The sequence below is a fragment of the Neolamprologus multifasciatus genome, chromosome 3, assembly GCF_963576455.1.
Source record: "Neolamprologus multifasciatus chromosome 3, fNeoMul1.2, whole genome shotgun sequence".
Classification (NCBI taxonomy): domain Eukaryota; kingdom Metazoa; phylum Chordata; class Actinopteri; order Cichliformes; family Cichlidae; genus Neolamprologus; species Neolamprologus multifasciatus.
In genome coordinates, this window is record NC_140441.1 from 10,067,597 (window position 1) to 10,086,806 (window position 19,210).

The window sequence follows — 19,210 nt, forward strand, 5'->3', positions numbered from 1 at the left end:
CACTGTTAGTCAAGTCTCTAGTTAACAACTCTTTCAATAGATATAAATAATAATAATATTATAATATAGTAATAATAATATTATAATATAGTAATAATATATTAAATATTTAAATCACACTTTTACTTTTTCAGTAAGCCTCCTTGATTCTTCTTGTGTGAAGTCTGATAAGGTGGCCTGAAAGTGGGAGGGCAGGAGTTTTGGTTTCTTTCTTTGGCTGTCACACTTGTTTATATGTTAACTTTGCCAAATAATGATGCCAATTCATCCGGTTTTCAATAAATCTGGTTAAACGTTACACATTTTGCCACCGTGATACCAAGTTTCAAGAGGATACCAGAAATATAAACATAACCCAACAGTTCACAAAGATAGCAGTTTCATTGACTTCTGCAACAACTCTTAAATTGCACTAAAATGAAGAGTGTGTATATCTTACATTTTAGTTCCATCTTAAAGCAGTGATTTCACATATAATTCAAACACAGTGATCTGATATCGTGAACTGAGTCTCTGAAGCTCAGAAGTGATGCTCAGTGGTGACCGCCACGATGTCATCGAAGTCCTTAGCTGATCTCTGCCCAGCCTGAGTGGGCGGGGCTGTTACCTTAGAGATGAGCTCATCATTTCCTGTTAGATGAGGTAATTAATAATAATAATAATAATAATAATAATAATAATAATAATAACTTTATTTTTAAAGCGCTTTTAAACAAAGTGCTGAACAGCTATTTGAAACTAAAAAGATGAATAAATAAAAGGGATAAATAGCAGTACAAGTTAAAAACAGTAAGAATTTAAAAACTAAAAGACAGATTTAAGACATGTAAGATAGGGTAAACAGATGTGTCTTCAACTTAGTTTTAAAACCTCCACAGAGCATGGCTGCCTAATATTTTGAGGGAGGTTGTTCCACAAGAATGGGGCACGAAAAGAAAAAGCACGCAATTAAACTTTTTTACATTGAACTGATCACAGTATGTAATCAAGGTAATTTAGACTGTTACCTTTGGCTCTGTGTTGATACAAAGACACCACGAGGAGAGTAGAGATGAAGTATGGAGTGAACACCACCAGGTAGAAGAAAACTCTCAACACAAGGTCATCTGGATGGGCAGAAGCTGGGGGTGGGGTTGTAGAAGTGAAGAATGAGCTTGTGGTTGTAGGTTTACCTGCATAGAGAATCTCACATGTTCAGGTGAAAAAAGAGGTGAAATCAAAGTGAAGCTCCTCACCTGTGACAGTGATCCAGCTGGATGGAGACTCTCCATGACCGCTGATGTCACACTTGTAGAGGCCTTCATCAGACCTGGAAACATGCTGGATGGTCATGTGACCTGTAGGCTGCTTCCTGATGAGGGAGCCATCTTTATAGAAAGCAGCTGGGAGGTTGGAGGGAGTGGTCTTTGTTTTACAGAGCAGAGTGACGTCATCTCCCTCCATCACAGGGAGGACAGGACTCTGCAGGATCACTGATCCACCTCAACACAGAGACAAACTACAGCATTTCATCCATTTACACACAGCTTCATCAACACTAACTCCACACACTCAGCTTACCAGTGACTGTCAGGTTAACCATGTTACTGATGGGACCCTCTCTGGACTCACACCAGTAAACTCCACTGTCCCATGAGAGGACACCGCTGATGTTACAGGAAGAACCAGCTGGTTTTCCCCACTTGTCACACTCAGCTCTGGTTTCTGTGCTTGTGTTTCTCCTCAGAGTCCATCCAGCAGAGCTGTCGTCCTTCTCACAGCTCAGAGACACAAAGTCTCCTTCAAACAGCTGAGAGCTGCTGGGACTCACAGTCAGACGAGCTGTGAGGAGGATATACATCAAGTACACAAACTAAATTATCCTCTTGTTGTCAATAACAATCACCCAATAAGTGTCAGATAATCTGTGTCTCTGGTTAACATCATATACATATATATATATATCAAATACTGGATGATTTAGTGAAACTGAAGCTATAACAAGGTCAATCATTACCATACCCAGTGATAAATTACTGTGATGATTATCACATCATGCTACTGCAAAGCACAAAAAAGGACTTTAGGTGTCGTTTATGTCACGTTTAAACTGTCACAGAAGAAGGTTACTGACCTTGGTTTGTTGAGCAGCTCAGCAGTGAGATGAGAACTAAAGAGAAATGACACTCAGGTTGATTTGAGTTTGACATTTACCAGAGAGTAGAGAAAACAGGTAACCACCAGACTGTGGTGAGTTACACACTGATGCAGAACAAGCACACTCATGAGGAAATTTCGATGTATATTAAGCATTTTTACTCCATATCTTTTACTTTAGTTAGTTTTTGTTTTGAAGATTGTTGAGTTCCTCTTGACCCTCTTTCCTCTTCTCATTCCCCCTGATGAAAACTGATCTAATACCTCTCTGATTCTACACCAACCTGGATGTTTGTGATAGAGAATTGACATTTTCATAAATAATCATTGCAGTGTACTTACAGAGCAGCCACAGCACAGATGTGTTCTTCATCCCACTCTCGGTGATATCAACACGTTTACACTTCACAGACACTTAAAGTCAAACCCTCCTCTGTGACAGGATGCCAGAGTTGTGGTTTTCAGCTAACGCAATAACGCTCGCATTATTCTGTGCATGACTGTGGTTCAGCTGAGAGGAAGTGATCTGCAGGTGGTTTGATTATTGATGTGTGACTGCAGTAATCAGGCTGCTTTAACCACTGACTGTCAGAAACAGATAAAACAAAGACCAACACTGTGATTGGTCCTTGTCATCAGTGGGAGACACACATTTCCAAAGTCTTTGCCTTATTAAGGGTTGACCTGCCATAATCTTTCTCCTCGACTCATCTGCAGGAAAGTAGTGGAAGGACGGTGTACTCTTCTGACACATCCTTTTTATGTCTTTGTTATGGATTTGTTCAGACATGTTCCTTTATCTCTGGCTCTCATATTTCCCACATCCATTTCCATGCATACACATGTTTCCATGCACACGCATGAATAAATGGATGTGATAAGAATAGGAAAGCATCTGATGGATGTTCATTGTACTCACCTGGCCTCTGCAAACACTACATCTCAGTCCAAAAGAGGAGCTCTGGGTGTTTTTAGAACGGGAGATTTATGTCAGTGATGTGCAGGCTACAAATCTGCAGCAACAGTGTGATGCTATCATATATCAGCAACCTGTACCTGTAAATGCCGGCAAAGCCACTTTACTTTGCGCTTTTATTTTGAAGAGTACCTTGGCACTTCCTCTTTTATTGTGTCAGACTTCCTGTTCTGTTCTCAGCGAAACGACACAAACACGTTGCTTCAGAGTGAGTAAAAACGTTTAATTTTGAAAATACTCGTGCAAACTATGTATTTTATTCACATGCTATAACTCTGAAAGTTTACTCAATGTGGTTGAATTCGTTTTTTATTGTATATTCATGTCATTTGTTTGTGGTGTGGAAAGACTGGCTAAGAGATGTGCATGGAGGAGGTTGGCTAGCTGGTTCAGCATGATTAGCACCCTTGGAAGCAGAAAGAGGTTTGTTTAATGATGCAAATGATTGTTTATGTATTTAAGAGACAGAAAGGTTGTTGTTAATTCATTTTATTAAATGCTGTAACATAAATAGTTTAAAAACTTGATTTATGTCAATGTCACTATTTGAGTTAATCAAAATAATTTTCTATAGTAAAATGTGAACATTTCTGCACTTTCTACTTAAATGTTTAATGGTATTTGTTTGTGCATCTTTATAGTTTTCACGGTGCCATATTGTCGGTGGTTTAAAGAGGAGAGAATAAAGATGCATCAGTCGAAGCTCTCTGCGTCACGAGTGGTCATTCCAAGTGGGCAGCTACAGTACCCAATAAAGTGGCCAGTCAGTTTTATTAGTTTCATTAAAGAAAGGAAAGAAAGGAGGGGGAAAAGTCTGTAAGTATCATAACACAGGAAATATGTACTTCTGTTTCTTCATGCGCTGACGGACACTTTGTTCTGTCTCCACTAGAGGGCTGCTTAAGGCTGCCATAAAGTTTGGAGTCATTAAAAAATATTTGTGTACTGCCCCTTTATCCTGTTATTCTTTGCTCAAACACCTCCTTCTGTGATAAAACGACAGCCACTGGTTTCCCCCCCATTCAGTCATTCATTAGCTCAGAAAACATGTTTCTTTATAAACCTGAATATAGACTTAATAAACACAGAGTTATTTGGAACATCGAGACATAAAAACAGCTGGATTGTCAGATTGCTCATGTGGGAATGCCTCCTGTAACAGCTGTATTACTCTGGGACCGCTGTTTGTCTTCCTCCTGGAGTTTACCTCTGCAGGTAGGACGTGTCAATAATCCTCTGGATTTAGTTGATCCTGTTCCTATTTAGTAGCATGAGTTAAATTTCATATTAGAGATGCTGTAGTTTATAGTGCTTGTGATTGGGATGGTGTTTAGGGGGGGTCGTCTAGAGCAGCGGTCCCCAACCCCGGGGCCTCGGACCGGTCCGTGAGTCGTTTGGTACCGGGCCGCGAGAGTTGAGGCTCAGGTGTGAAATGTATAGTTTTCAGGGTTTTTATCGGTTTTCAGCGTTATTTTGTTATCGTTTTTATCGTTTACTCGGTTTTCCTGGGTCTTTTCATGTGTGTTATGAATAAATCTTCTTTTTTTTCGGTACCGTACTAATTTTATTTTGTTGTATTTATCCGCAACACCTTAAAGGCCGGTCCGTGAAAATATTGTCGGGCATAAACCGGTCCGTGGCGCAAAAAAGGTTGGAGACCGCTGGTCTAGAGGCAGAGTGAAGGAACACTGAGAGTGGCCGGGCACGGACTGGTAGACGTCCTGTATGTTGTACTAATAGTTTAATAGTTTAATTATTTATATAGCACATTTAATTGCAACAGGAGCGTTGTACTACTCTCAGTCAAGAACATCGTGAATTCAGGGCCTATGAGAGCTATTTGAAAATATAACTAGCAGTAATACAAATGACGAATATGTAAAATTCTTTAAAATTTCATAAGACATGAATCCAGTTCAGTTGAGTTCATTTTTAATGGCACAAATGGATGACAAGATAAAATCAAAATATTTTCTTTAGGATGAAATCTTAAACACAAGTAAACAATTTTTTCAGCGGTTTAATAAATGTAAAACTCGATCACAAGCATAGGAGCCCAATTTTTGGCACATAAGACAACTTGCTTGTCCTTTGATTAGAAGCTCGGGGTCATAAGTATGTGGCTCTACTCGCCATAACAAATCTAACTGTATAATCAATGGACTGTTGTTGATTGTAGAGTTCATAAATTAAGGTTGTAAATGGCAGAAGTAAACCTGAGATGTTAAACAACATTTCTGGTGTCCACTGTGTGGTGGTTTACCCAGTGTGTCTAGCTCCAGTGTCCTCTGGAGAAGTGAACTGTTTTACTTTGACCTTTGACCTCTCGGCTCTGTGTTGTTTCCTCTTTCAGACCAGAAAAATATCACAGCTGAGTCTGGACAGGATGTCACTTTGCCATGTCGAGCTCCAGACAACAACATCATCACGATCATAGAGTGGAGCAGAGCTGACCTCAAGGAAGAATGTTTTTGTGTATCGGAATAAGATGCCCGATCTGGAAAACCAGTATCCATCTTTTAAAAATCTGCAGGACAGACAGATGAAGGATGGAGACGTGTTTTTGATTCTGAACAATGTGACGATTAATGACACTGGAACATACCAATGCCATGTCTTTACAACAAAAACTCAACGGAAGAGAGAAAATCACAGTGTTGTCCACATCAGCATCGTCTACCTGAGAGTTGTTGATCCTCCAGGTGAGTGAGTAGAGTTGAGTGTGTGTGTGATCAGAGGTGAAGCTGCTTCCTGGTTGTTGATGTTTGTTTCTAAAGATGTTGTTGATGAGACTTTGTAGAAAGCAGCTGGTCTGAGTGATGTGATCAGAGTGCAGTAGATAATGTCTGACAGCAGTTTGAAGAGGAAATGGATTCTGTTCTGTTCTTCACTCATCACCTACCTGACAGCTGACACCTCACACCTGTTTCTCACCTGCAGGTCAGACAGGAGGACACACAGAGGATGGAGGGAAGGAGGATGGAGGGAAGAAGGATGGATCTGTTGGACTCATCGTTGGTCTGCCACTTTCTACTGTGCTTGTTGCTGTTGTTGTTGTTGTTGTTTTGATCTACAGAAAACAACAACAACAACATAGTCAGCATTCATACCAGCCTCCTGTTGGACTGCAGCAAGTTTGAAACACTGCTGTTCCAGGCTTGATGTTTTTCACTCGGCATGGGTCAAGACATTATCTGACGATGTACAGAAATAAATGTTACTTCATATCGTTACCGTAAAAGCGATGAACCAGACAAAGTACAAAAACCAGAAACTGTTTCCTATTTGTTCCCATGCTGTTTAAAAAATTGAAATCAGATCCATGGATTAAAATGTGCTAGGTGTGGGATTTCTCTTTCCTAAACTCAGGGTTATAAACTGTTTGACACGACTGGTCAAAGGATCTGAACTCTTATATATGTACACGTTACCTCAAACAATCCGATGCAGTCTCCCAGCACTTTATGAAACTGTCACAACATCTAATCATGATTCATTTCCCAGAACACTAATTAATATTTTAAAGAGTCCATATCCTTAGGTTGGAAGGGCTGGTGGTGGAACAAATCATTTCATCAGTAATTTCAGTTTTTAATATTAAATAAAAAGGTGTTCCTTTAGGCAAGCTGCTGGGTCAGAGATGGAAGATGATGCCAGTTGGCTCTCTTTCAAAGTCAGAGTTTTAAGTCTTTATTCTCACCAAAGAGTTTGACAAAAAGATGTGTCACTGAACACAAACACTGGTTTTGTGACTGTTACTTATTTCCTATGAGACCGGGCTGACTGTTTAATATGCACCACAGTGTTGTTTAGTCCTAAAGGTGTGATTTGTTTTCTGCTTTAAATCTGTGCCCTTTTATCTATGAAGTATTTTTACAAAGTGAACAAAACTTTACATTTTCTAAGCTAATTATTTAATTTGTACATAATAACTGAAGTTAATGTAACACTAACCCACAAACAAACCATCTCAACAAAGCTAACTATAGGTAACTATTTTTTAAAGTAACTATATATATATTTATTTATGGTCAGTTTTCTGGAGGAAGGTGCCAAGAGTGGTAGGAAAGTTTTTTTTTTTTTTAAGTATGTCTTGATTGTACTTACAGACCAGGTTCTCTTAAATATTATTTTCTCTGTTACCTTATTTCTGTTGTCTTTGTATGACACACTGATCACCTCATGCACAGTTTTTCTTTCATCACCTCATGTCCAGCCGGTCATGGCAGATGGCCCCGCCCCTCTCTGAGGCTGGTTCTGCTGGAAGTTTCTTCCTGTTAAAAAGGAGTTTTTCCTTCCCACTGTCACCAAAGTGCTTGCTTATAGGGGGTTGTTTGATTGTTGGGGTTTTCTCTGTGTTATTATGGAGTCTTTACCTTACAATATAAAGCACCTTATATAGCACACTTGTGATTTGGTGCTATATTAAAAAAACTAAATTGAACAGAATTCCTGCTGTGAGTCATTTCGTATTTAATTCATGACTGATTGTCTGAACTCACAGGGCTTGACTGAAATGGGGTGTAGCTCAGAGCAGAACCCCATCTGTTAGATTCAGTTTTGGATTGCTGTCTTTAAGTCAGTCATGCCTGGTTGATTTTCTTTTGTTCTTTTGTTTCATTCTTTTTCATAGTTTGAATTTCCTTCGAGTTGTCTGACAAATCTCCTCTGTAAATATCACACATTAATCCAGTCATGTGAAGAAAAATGAAATATTTTTTTAAAAATCAAAGGCTGTTTAACAAACTTTGATCTCCGCCAGTGGCGGTCCTAGCCTGTTTGGCTCCGTGGGCAAACACTCCCTCTCCCTGGGCAAAGTCCTTGCCGGGAAGCCTGCTTGTTTTGTGTCCGTGTGTGTTTTTGTCTCTCCCTCGGCCCCTCTGTCTCCCTGGGTTTATGTTTCCAAGGAGGTGCACACATCCGGAAGCAAATACCATAAGGTGTCAGTGATAATCTGAGCAGGAATAATATATTTGTTGTTTTCAAACTAATATAAGGCCAGTTTTGTATCCATGAATATCATTAGTCAACATGGCCTCCCTCTGGGTTTTCCTCTTTCAGCGTTCCATGTACTCTTGAGCAACAATCATAGTGCTTATCTGGCCTCTTCATTATTTTTACCCTGACATGCTTTACAGTTATGTGAAGCATGTCAGGGTTAAAATAATGAAGACGCCAGGGACAGTATGGCCTGGGACAAACATCTAGTCTGTCCTGTTGTTGGTCTGTAAGCAGCCATGGAGAAGAGGGAAGTTGAAGTGAAGTAACGCAGAGAGCAGTGAAGAGAAACCAAGTGTTAGAAACAATGAAGCGTCCACTGCAGTTGCTGCCACTGCTTTTTATAAATATTGATCTATTAAGTTGTTGTTTTGTTTGTTTTTTCCTGATCAGTTGTTCCACTCTCTCCTTTGGTTCCATTTAAAGATCTTCAGTATATTTCAAATATATCCGATAACCTAAATATAATCTCCAAATCTAAAGGTATGAAAAAGCATGAGGGCCACTGCAGAAATTCCCCAAAGCTCAGTGTGTTATAGCTCAAATGTATGAAGGAGTGGTTGTAGTGATGCAGTCCAATCACTGCCACACCCAGTCTTCCTGGAACGAAGCGTCTCAGCAGAGCTCATAAAACAACAACCACAGGTGTAGGTCATGAGCTCAATATGACAGATTTGTTGAAATAAACAAGACTTTAAAATAAAACCAAGTTTTGCTTTTCAGTGAGCATAAAACTAAATATTAATGTCACACTGAGGTCACTGTTGGGTCTGTGTTTTCACATGCCCCGCTAGTTTAGAGACTTAATCCTCATGAAGAACGCAAGACATAACAGAACATCTTCAACCATTTTTTTCAACTCGCTAACGAGGGAAGCTTTGGTCAAGAACCAGCTCTTGAAGCCCAAATCCTTTAAAGAGCAGCTTCCTCGCCTTTTTATTGACAAACTGTTACAATACGCATCACAGTATTCTGAGATATTAATGCTTAAATTAAATGCAGAGAAAAGGCTCAAACTTTGGATGAAGGTCAAAGGTCTGTTTAAAACACTCACACTGCTCGTATAAACAGGACACGGTGGGTTTAAAAACACACGGTGTGGAGAGTAAGGAGAAACACGCAAACATTTGTTCATAGTCCTGATACGTACACAGTCAACATATCTGTACTTGACTGGAATGCAGTTCAGCTGCTGGGTGAAGAGACTGATCACAGTCAGTGTTTCATTGAATAGACTGGTTAGAGTATCAGATCTCTATGTGTGCGTTCTCCCTCTGTTTGTACAAACACATTCACGTATAATCTGGAGTCTTCAGTCTTCATAATGACACAGCTGCCCTGCGAGCAGACTCACATTGAAACTGCTTTCACTTTGTTTCTGAATGACATGAACAATGCTCATTTGTGTCTACAGTGGTTTTTTTTATCCACAAGTAATCCACATAGGCACATTGCAAAATACATTATTTAATAATAATGTAATAATGTATGTATTTTTAAAATAATTTAATTTATTTTTAACATTTAAAATTAATATTTTAAATTAATTAAATTTAATAAAAATTAATAATTAATTAATAAATTTAAATTTAATAAAATAATAATAATAAAAATTTTAATTAATTTATTTTTATTTATGTAATAATGTAATGTACATCCCCGACCTGTCTCCCCATGTGATGTCTGCGTTGTGTATGTAAGGTCGGGGGGGGGGGGTTCCATTTCGCTGCAGGGCACCTTCCATGTGACAAAGTTCTGATTGATTGATTGTATAACACTTGACTCAGGGCATTTATTTTTAACACTAGTACTTCTACCACCTCGCCTAGTACCCTAGTACCAATATTTGTAGTATTTGGGGTGGTTTTTAGGAAGTCGGAAAGCAGCTCTGAAGCTAATGCGAACTAACGTCATGTTAGAGGAAACAGTCCTCCTTTTCAGTATACACACCGATGAAGATGAAGAAGCCATCATGCGCCGACTTATCGATCACTGAGTGGTCGATCAGTGAGAAACGCTGAACTCAGCTCTATCATTTACACATCGATGGCTGATCAGTGATCTTTGGAGACGCCCTCAGCTGAGATGCAGAAACGAAACTTAACGTCCCCTCGTGGTGCCTTCATGGACCCCTCATGTGAAAAAGAAAGCTAATTCCTCAACTTTCCTCACTTTTCCTCGTGGCTCAAATGTGTGCCTCCCGTCTACTAACGTCGTTTATATTTATGCCAATTAAATTCACGAGAGGAGAGGAAAGGGCAAGATAGAAAAGGATGGGCGATCTGAGCCATAAGCAGATGAATTCGCCTTTTTACCTGTTTTCAGCAGGGCCTTGAAGGCACCACGAAAAAGGCTGGGAATGTGTGTGGTTTGTGTGACAAAGGTGACAGCTTCACAGATCGGTCCACGAACTCTTCGTGTTCAGTCATCAGTTTGCTGTGTCTAAGGAGGAGGAGGTCTCTGTTTGCTCCAATATGAGGTCAGTTTGCCAAACCTTTGATAAATAATCGATCATTTATCACAAAGTGAACCACCTGATGGACTTTAAATCCAGTATTAATTTAGCTTACCTAAACTACTACCTAACTATTACTACTATTACTTAACCTGTTATGTAATAATAATAACCTGTGCTGCAATTATCAATTATTTTATTAATCAAATATTCTATCAGTTATTTAATTGATAAATCAAATAAGAAATACTTTTGTCTTATTAATAAGTAATAATAAATATTTAAAAGAGAAAAACAAAAATGTGTTTTTAAATGAGCTGCTCGTTAGTTTCATTTTAGAATTGTTAATGTTTGATTAGTTAAACTGGATACTGGAAATGACATCACTGTTTTTACAGCCACATTAATTAATATGGTCTGTTATATCGCTCTCTCTCTCTTTCACACACACACACACGATGGACACGGTGTTAACAGATCACCGCATGCGCATGATTCTTTATTACTTTAACACAGTTTGCACTGCTCTACTGTCAGCATCACTCTCCATCTACCATACATGCCCTCTCAGTGCCATCATGTTACTGTGAAATACAGTGTTGGGGAGTAACGGAATACATGTACCGCCGTTACGTATTTAAAATACAAAATATGAGTAACTGTATTCCGTTACAGTTACCGTTTAAAAAGGTGGTATTTAGAATACAGTTACTTTGTTGAAATAAATGGATTACACGGCGGTACTTCCCTGTTTCATATTGTGGCGGGTCAGGACTGTTTGGGTTTTGTTTGACAGCTACGTTCTGTTGTTCCAGGCGGCAGCGTTACTGTTGCCATGGTTACAGGGTGACGCTCTCTCTGCGACTGTAGGGTCGTGTCCAAATTCATGGGCTGCATCCTCCTGAGGCCGCATTTGTAGACCGATTACGTCACAGCGACGCGCCGAAGGCTGTCCAAATTCGTAGACTCCTCCAAATGCAGCCGACAAATGCGTCCTCCTTTTCCCCGAATTTGAAGGATGGGTCGGGTGTGTCCTTCGTGGCCTACCATATCCCAGAATTCATAGCGCGGCCCAGCCAAACTCCAGTTTCCAACAATGGCGGCCGCTACTAAGTTTTAAAATTACTCTTACTAATCTTTCCTTAATCACAAAATAGATTATTTTTTTCTAAATAAAACACCACACAAAAATGATGTTTTGTTTTGACAAAATTGACTTCTTTCATATGTAACATGTTAAAAAAACAAGACTTACTGGTTGTATTTATCAAGTTTTCTCCTTGTGCATTTAAAAAACCATGATGAAAATGTAAGTGTATTTCAACAGAATTTGAAGCAATATATTCTGAATGGCATATTTGTACAAATACGTACTGCCAATTGACTCTCACCACTCTGGGTTTATCATTTACATTTCAATAGAAACAAAACTGAAAGTAAGGAAAGACTAATTAAATAACATGCAGAGCTAAAAGGAAAGCTTGACGCATCATTCAGAATACATTTTCAAGCAATGTTGCAATGTTTGATTCCATAAAAAGTGACAAAAACATTAGCGTCCGCTGTACAGTGCGTGGGAAGAAAAAAAACCCCTTAACTTCCAAGCACGAGTACGCTACCAGGGAATGAGAAATTCACAGACAAACTCGCTGATTCTTCCACTGACCTCTGCGGCACATCTGCACCAGGGCAAACATCCGCCTGCTACACGTTGAAGCTCTAATTAGAACCTTGTTAAGATCCAACCATGCAAAATATGATTTTTTTGACATGTGTTGAAGTGAGTGAAAACAGATGATGATACTCGGATTCCGTTTGTTACTTTCTGCAATGTTATGAGTCAAATATTATAGTTTGCCATTCTAAAGCCCATTTTTGCCTGTCTTGGAATTCATAATGAATTCAGGAAATTGTGCTCAATTTATGAATGATGTCGTTGTGATAGCTGCATCTACAAGTGTTTATTTATTATTTATTTTGTTTTCATGTCAAGCCTTTAGAGCAGAGTTGCCCTTACTTTAGCTTCTCAGTAACACTGAGCTTTTACTAAAAACAGAGCAGAAATGAACTGGGGTTTTTGTTTTGTTTTGTTTTGTTTTTTCCAAAAGTGCTTGCACAGTTCACTGCGACCGGGGAAACCCTCAGCCCTCAGACCCTCGCGTGCATGATGGCTTCTTTGTGCTTGTCACCTGCCTTACCTGAGAGCTGCAAGCAACTAATTTAATATATTTATAATTATAATATATATGTTTATATGATGACTGAAGATAAAGGAAATAATTAGGGGTGCAACGATACACAAAATTCACGGTTCGGTTCGATACTTTGGTGTCACGGTGGATATTTTTTCGATACAAAAAAATGTTCATGCCTTTTTAATTTGTCATTTATTAAAATTATAAATATATATTTTAACTCAAAAGTACAGTTTTTAAATTTAATGTTGCTGAAACAACAAAGTAATAAAAAAATAAATCTATCTGATTGAGGAATCACTCATCTTTGGAAAAGAGAGTTTATTACAGAGAAATGTCTCTTTCCAAAATAAAAGCTATACTATACGCTTCTTCTGGGCTATATTCTCAGCAGCATATTAAACATATCAGGTCCCCATAAGGAGAATCATGTGCTAACGGCTGTCTAAATGACTCGGGTAAAGTTTGTAGCATGCCTGCTTGTTGTTTTTGTCTGCTTCCACTTGTCTTTGCACTAGGATGATGTCGGAGTAAATGTGCAGTCATATTCATTGTGTTCCCACTAGTGCTGTCAGCGTTAATCTGAAATGACATTAACGCCACAACACGGCAAATCTCCGTTAACGAGCTACCGCGGATCGCCCCGTGTGTGGGGCTGGACGGCGTCAACACATTAACGAGCTAACTGCGCTAACGCACTAGTTCCCACCCATGTAATTGAGCATTGTGTGGCACATCCGACATACTGTTTTACTTTTGTCCATGACATGCTTACCTTCAGGGTCACACGTCACATGAAAACCAAAATAGTTCCAAACGCCAGATCTGAATGAGGGTGGGGGAGGTTCAATTTGCCATGTTGCAACAGAGAGCTTAACTTCTGTCTTGCTAGCTTGCCCTGCGCTCAGTGGATCTGTGTTCGACTACTCCGCCTAGGCTGCACTGTTGAGCACAGATCAACAGAGCGCTCAACACAGACAGCACCGTCAGAAGGAAAGTTGATAAAATAAATTAAAAATGTTGTATTGTTTGATACACATGCGTACCGAACCGAAAGCACTGTATCGAACGGTTCAATATCGATGCGAGTATCGTTGCACCCCTAGAAATAATCTATACTGAAGAAACAAAAACTGAAAGAAGAAGCAAGTTGACTGAGAGAGCATTGAGAATAAATCCCACATAATTGTTGGAACCAGGAGGTTAATGTTAACTGAAATTACTCCTGATGAGAGAAGAGGAATTTTGGGAGACTCAGATTCTTTTTTTAATATTTGTCACTCTTCCATTTTTCAGGTCATCAAAAAAAGGAAACCTGAATAAATACATTATGCACTTCACACAAACACACACCAACAACAACCTGTTTAGTGAAAAAAAAAATTGGAGCAAATTAAAAAATACAGTTTGTGCTCCAAGTCTTTTATTCTTTTAAATATGCTGACAGCCTGTGCTCATTTTAAACACTATATTATATTTATAATTTATATTCTGATGCATAGAGAAGGCAAAGATGTTCTTAGACCTGCAACGTGTAAAATGTGTTTGAAGATCTGACACATATAAGTGTGAGAAATATGCAGAAAAAGAAGAAGAAGAACGAAATCAGGAAGAGACAGATACTTGTACACAGTATTTTATGTGAAGAGAAGGACACAGATTTATACATTTCAGCTGAGCCCAAGAAACTAAAAACTTCATGTTTGGAACGGTCATCTGTCTGTCACGTCTTCCAGATCACCAGTAAACACAGCTTGAACTGGAAGACGCATTTATTAAAACAAACCAATATACTGACTCTGGAAGAGCTGCTGCAGACAAGAATATAAAACTATTAAAGAATGTGAAAATCAAGGCAGAGCATGAATGACTGTTCACATCTGACAGAAGTTCAGTTTAAGGCATTTAAGATAAAGAAATGTAAAATATTTCATAATGCACTGCAGGAAATATTTTGACTATAAAATAATTTGATGTTTTAATATAATAATATATTAATTAATGATCTATTGAATAATTTAACTGTGAATTTGACACAGAGATTTGTTTATTTACAATTTTAAATAATTGGTGACAGCTAATTTTTAATTATGTATTTATTTCTTTTTTGGCACATTTGGTGCTCTACTCTCCACACAGAATATTTTTGGGATGTGTGTTGTTGTAATAATAATAATAATAATAATAATAATAATAATAATAATAATAATAATAATAACAAATTAATTCAAACAGAAAACGTAAAAAAGGAGAGACACATCTTCACTAAATAGGCCAAACGTGTGCAAATGCTCAATATAGGAAATTATTAAAAGAATTATTAAATCATTTTTTCAATCAGCCTTGAAACATGCATAATAATATTAGCCTGTAGAGTTAAGTGTTATTTTGTGCATTTTGTGTGTATAAAGGCAAATCTCTGAGTTGCCTTTTTAGCCTTCATTTATAAATATGATATATATATATATATATATATATATATATATATATATATATATATATATATATATATATATATATATATATAAAATATAATATAAATATAAACCGCCACTATGATTGTACCAGTGAGTGAATAAAGCTCAGTGAATAGAACTCTGTTCTAAAAAGTCGTCCTAATTTGAACTTTGACCCTTTGATCTACTCTAAGGTTTTCTTGTATCTTACTTCATGCAAAAATTCGCTCATGTTGAGTGAAAATGTCTGCTTGTGATTTGCACAGCAACCCAATAGTGTATATGCGCAAAGATGAGGACGTTTCGTTTCAATAATGAGCCGCAGTCTGTGCGAAGCGGGTCAAAAACGAGCAGAGCGAGCATCCAGCTAACAAACTTAATGTGTAAAAACGGTGTGTACTCGTAGAGCTGAAGAATCGGTGTCCGTTTACCAGGCTGAGGTGCTCTGTTTGAGGCTGATGGAACTTTGTGGCCGTTTTGAGACTATGCTGCTTTATTATATGTAACCCGAGATCTATGTGGAACATCTGAATGTAGGACAACACACGAATAATGACTTTTGATAAGGAATCGACCGTACCCGATTTCATCAAGTAACTGTGTAGGGTGCGTGAATGTTTTTATTTTATTTTGGGGAACAGCAAACTAGTGTGGGTAGGGCTTCCTGCTCAACGTTTACTTTCGTTTTCCTGAACTTCGTGGTTGCTGTTTGTCTTCGTGTGAAGCTCCGTGTTAAGGTAACAGAAGTAATGTAAGGGTTCCTTTCTCTCTCGTTCAGATCAGCTGTTTGTAGATTTGTTCCAGCGTAAATGTGCTCCATAGTACACGGTCACGAACTCACAGCTCAAAGTGTGACGAAGGGACAAACGAGGGCGAGTACACTTTTGCGTGTATATATGTGCACGCGTACATGTACGTAGAATGCGGCAACGAGAGGAGCAGATAGTTGATGGTCAGCAGCTGAACTCAGAGTCGTTGTTACTGTGTGGATCCACTTTATAATGACTGAAGACAGCTTTTCTCGTCTCAATCAGTCTGTGGAGGAAGCGGAGAGGGGCCGTTGCTCTCCCGCTCACTGAATGCGGCCGGAGCTCGAGCAGAGAGCCGCTGGAGAGCGTCTGCGTTCCGAGTGTTATTAACTTTGCGGGCAGAGAGTGTAGAGGGAGACACAGCGGAATCAATATAGTCATTATTTACTGGATATATGGCTCAGATACAGATTAAACATCTAGATTTACGATTAAAAATACTGCGTCACAAACTGTTGGCTCTGTTCCAACAGGAAGCCATTTTGACTTCACCCGAACACAAGAGACATTTTACACAACTACAGTCACACTTTTGATTTAAAGAAAAGTCACACGATGAAACAGTTAAAACAATAAATATCATTTTATTTACCCCTCCCCATGAGTATTAAAATACTTTAAAAATATAATTACTTTTACAATAGTAAAGGTATTGTACAATACTGCCATATTTATATATACAGAAATAGTCTGCTCACAGTAATTGTCTTGTATCCATACACCACAGACAAAATTTGAGTCAAAGTGCAGATGTTACAAAAGTTTCTTCGTATTTCTGTCTTACAAAGGAGAAAATGGAACAGTTTATACCAAATAATGTTTTTAACGTGTAGACATGGTACAAACAGTACAATTTTAATTTTAATCTCACTACAGTAAATGTGGTCTGCAATTTGTTTTGTGTAACTAATAAACGTGAGTGAAACAAAGCCAACACATTTTTTGAAAATCTTCAAGCTATTTAAGAAGAGATTTGAGAATTTCCGAGGTGCACCTGAATGCAGCACATTGTCCACTTTATCACCGGCACTCTCTGAACTTGCAGCTGTCTGAAGTGTAGATGTGGTGAGCAGGGTCCGCAGCAGACCATGTGGAAACTAGCTTTGAAAAGACATTTAACTATTCAAATAAATAATAATGATGATGCGTATGTGCAACCATATACGCACAGTAGCTTACAGTAATGGAGAAATATAACCGCACCTATAAAAGTGCAAAAACATGGAATCTAAGTTAAACTGACGAAAAATGTATTTAGCTGAAGAAGACACTAGGCTGTGAGCGCACTATCGTCTCACAGCACGTTTCCATTTGTGTTACCATTTTTGAGCAGGTGATGCTTTAAAACAGCTGCACGAGCTGACAAATGACCTGTTTTTAGTTTCAAAGAGAGATCGGGGTACTTACCAAAGTCCGATCTGCTCCCATCCACTCAGTGTCGTCCTCCAGTTGATGGTCAGTAGCTGAACTCAGGTCCTCTTTACTGTGGAGACGTTTCTTAATGAATGAAGGCAGCTTTTCCTGCCTCCATCAGTGTTGGGAGGGGGCGGAGAGGAGCCGCTGCTCTGTCGGTCACTGATGCACTAAATGCAGCTGCTAGAGAGACTCTGAGCTCCAGTTGTTAATAACACTGCGGGCAGAGAGCGTACACAGGTTATATTAAACTTTATAAAGTCATTATTTATTATATATATCTCTTAGACACAGATTCAACATGTAGACCTTTGGTTAAAAACACTGCGTCACAAACTGTTGGCTCTGTTCCAACAGGAAGTCATATGGACTACACCCACAAAGAGGTGTCATGTTACACAATGTATCGTGTATCAGTTACTGTGTAAGGGTGCCCCGAGGTCCTGCCTGCCACGGTAGAAAAATAAAATTGCAGCTGTTACAAATGTTATTCTATCTTTCTGTATTTCTGAGACCAAGTTACTTTAAGTCTGTCAAATTAGAGAAAAACAAAAACAAAGAAATGACAAAACTCTTATTGTGAAAACCCGTCTCCTCCCCTCTCTTTCGTGTCTCTCAGGAAACCCTGACTAATTCCAGGAAACCGATCCCTGTGACGAGGCTGTTCTGTATTGGTGTCTCTGTGTGAAGAAACTGTAAGTTTCCTTTGTTTCCTTCTTTAACAGTTTGTCTTTAGGAACTTTACTGTTTGTTCAGTTCAGTAATGTTTGGACCAGATGTTCAGCTCTTATTTTAGGACAAACTTTGGATCACTTGTGTTTGAAGAGAAATCTACATGATTATAGACATATTATAGACCAGGGCTGGACTTGGACAAAAATCAGCCCGGGTATTTTCACTAGAGACCGACCCACCAGGTATTATAGGAAAAGCCATAAAGCCTTTGAATGAAAACAAACGTTGTTGTGACAGATGTTCACTGTCTTGTTGGTATATGTATGATTTCTATACAGTATATATCACATGACCACGTAAGGACATCTCCTGGTTTCATCTTCATGTTTCCCTCTCACCACATATACAAACTGATATCATGACCAGCAGCTTTTACAGATGTGGCTCCAACAAACATCAGCTGATACTAGAAATTAATATTAAATAAATTCTAACAACAGCTGATCAAGCTTAAAAGTGCTGCTGTTGTTTAGTGCGACATCAGCTGGTTTCCTCTTTCTGGTGCAAAGTGGACGATAAACAAACAAGAGAGAAAAGCCGATCAGCTGATCATTGATCAGTTTCATGATTGAAGTAGAAACAGGAGAGAGAGGGGGAGAGAATGAGAGAAGAAGATGCAGCTGACAGTGTAAAGACAGAATAACTCCAGCTTTGTGTCTTTTTTTCATTGTAGCTGAAGTCCAGGACAAATCGCTTCCTTTTCACCTCAATACAGATGTATTGTAATTGGTCCAGCCCAGAGTCATTACAGAATCATGACCAAATGGCCAGTCCACCACTTTTCATTGTTTATACCATTACAAAAACAAACATAAAAACGAAAAATCTCCATCGGGCACTTCTGACACCCTTCATTCTGGAGCTTCCAAAAGTTATTTGATAGGGAAAAAAAATGTATCAGTAGCCTTCTAGATTAACCAATTCATAAGGAACTTAAAGTTTAGTTGCAGCTCTGCTTGGCTGTTCGTTAGTGGTGCAACGGATCAATAATCTAACGGTTCGGATCGGATAACGGTTTTAAGTCACGGATCGGATAA

At 38.7% G+C, this 19,210-nt stretch overlaps 3 protein-coding genes across 19 annotated transcripts in view; 1 reads left to right on the forward strand and 2 right to left on the reverse strand.

The window, feature by feature from the left end:
* Window positions 1-19,210, reverse strand: part of LOC146521506 (V-set domain containing T-cell activation inhibitor 1-like) — a 216,209-nt gene that overhangs the window by 85,173 nt on the left and 111,826 nt on the right. The window lies entirely within an intron of this gene.
* On the reverse strand, window positions 86-18,032 carry LOC146521510 (Fc receptor-like protein 5). Of its 4 annotated transcripts, XM_085155179.1 has the most exons (7): window positions 3,861-7,032; window positions 2,479-3,192; window positions 2,114-2,149; window positions 1,561-1,821; window positions 1,236-1,481; window positions 1,008-1,172; window positions 86-630 (listed from the first exon to the last, which is right to left on the reverse strand). In XM_085155179.1, the coding sequence occupies exons 2-7, from the start codon at window positions 2,507-2,509 to the stop codon at window positions 521-523; spliced, it is 849 nt and encodes a 282-aa protein (XP_085011305.1). In that variant the 5' UTR covers window positions 2,510-3,192; window positions 3,861-7,032; the 3' UTR covers window positions 86-520. The 4 variants fall into 4 exon arrangements, 3 of the variants coding, with proteins under 3 accessions (XP_085011305.1, XP_085011306.1, XP_085011307.1); XM_085155180.1 differs by having other exon boundaries at window positions 2,479-7,032; XM_085155181.1 differs by lacking the exons at window positions 2,479-3,192; window positions 3,861-7,032 and adding an exon at window positions 17,433-18,031 and having other exon boundaries at window positions 1,561-2,149.
* The window catches only part of LOC146521511 (uncharacterized), a 44,299-nt gene continuing 35,555 nt past the window's right edge, over window positions 10,467-19,210 (forward strand). For 10 of the 14 annotated variants that reach the window (XM_085154896.1, XM_085154903.1, XM_085154899.1 and 7 more), the window contains exons 1-2: window positions 15,379-15,953; window positions 18,058-18,133. The gene's annotated coding sequence lies outside the window, so the exon portion shown is untranslated. Of the gene's footprint in view, window positions 10,590-15,371; window positions 15,968-18,057; window positions 18,134-19,210 lie in introns of those variants that run through there. The other 4 variants (XM_085154898.1, XM_085154910.1, XM_085154905.1 and 1 more) reach the window with 4 other exon arrangements.

Excerpts from the sequence above, each read along its gene's own strand:
- LOC146521510 (XM_085155179.1), bottom strand. The coding sequence starts at position 2,509 with ATGAAGAACACATCTGTGCTGTGGCTGCTCT. Across the intron at positions 2,150-2,478 it reads ATCTGTGCTGTGGCTGCTCT|TTCTCATCTCACTGCTGAGC; the intron begins GTAAGTACACTG and ends ATTTCTCTTTAG. Across the intron at positions 1,482-1,560 it reads GGTTAACCTGACAGTCACTG|GTGGATCAGTGATCCTGCAG; the intron begins GTAAGCTGAGTG and ends CTCTGTGTTGAG.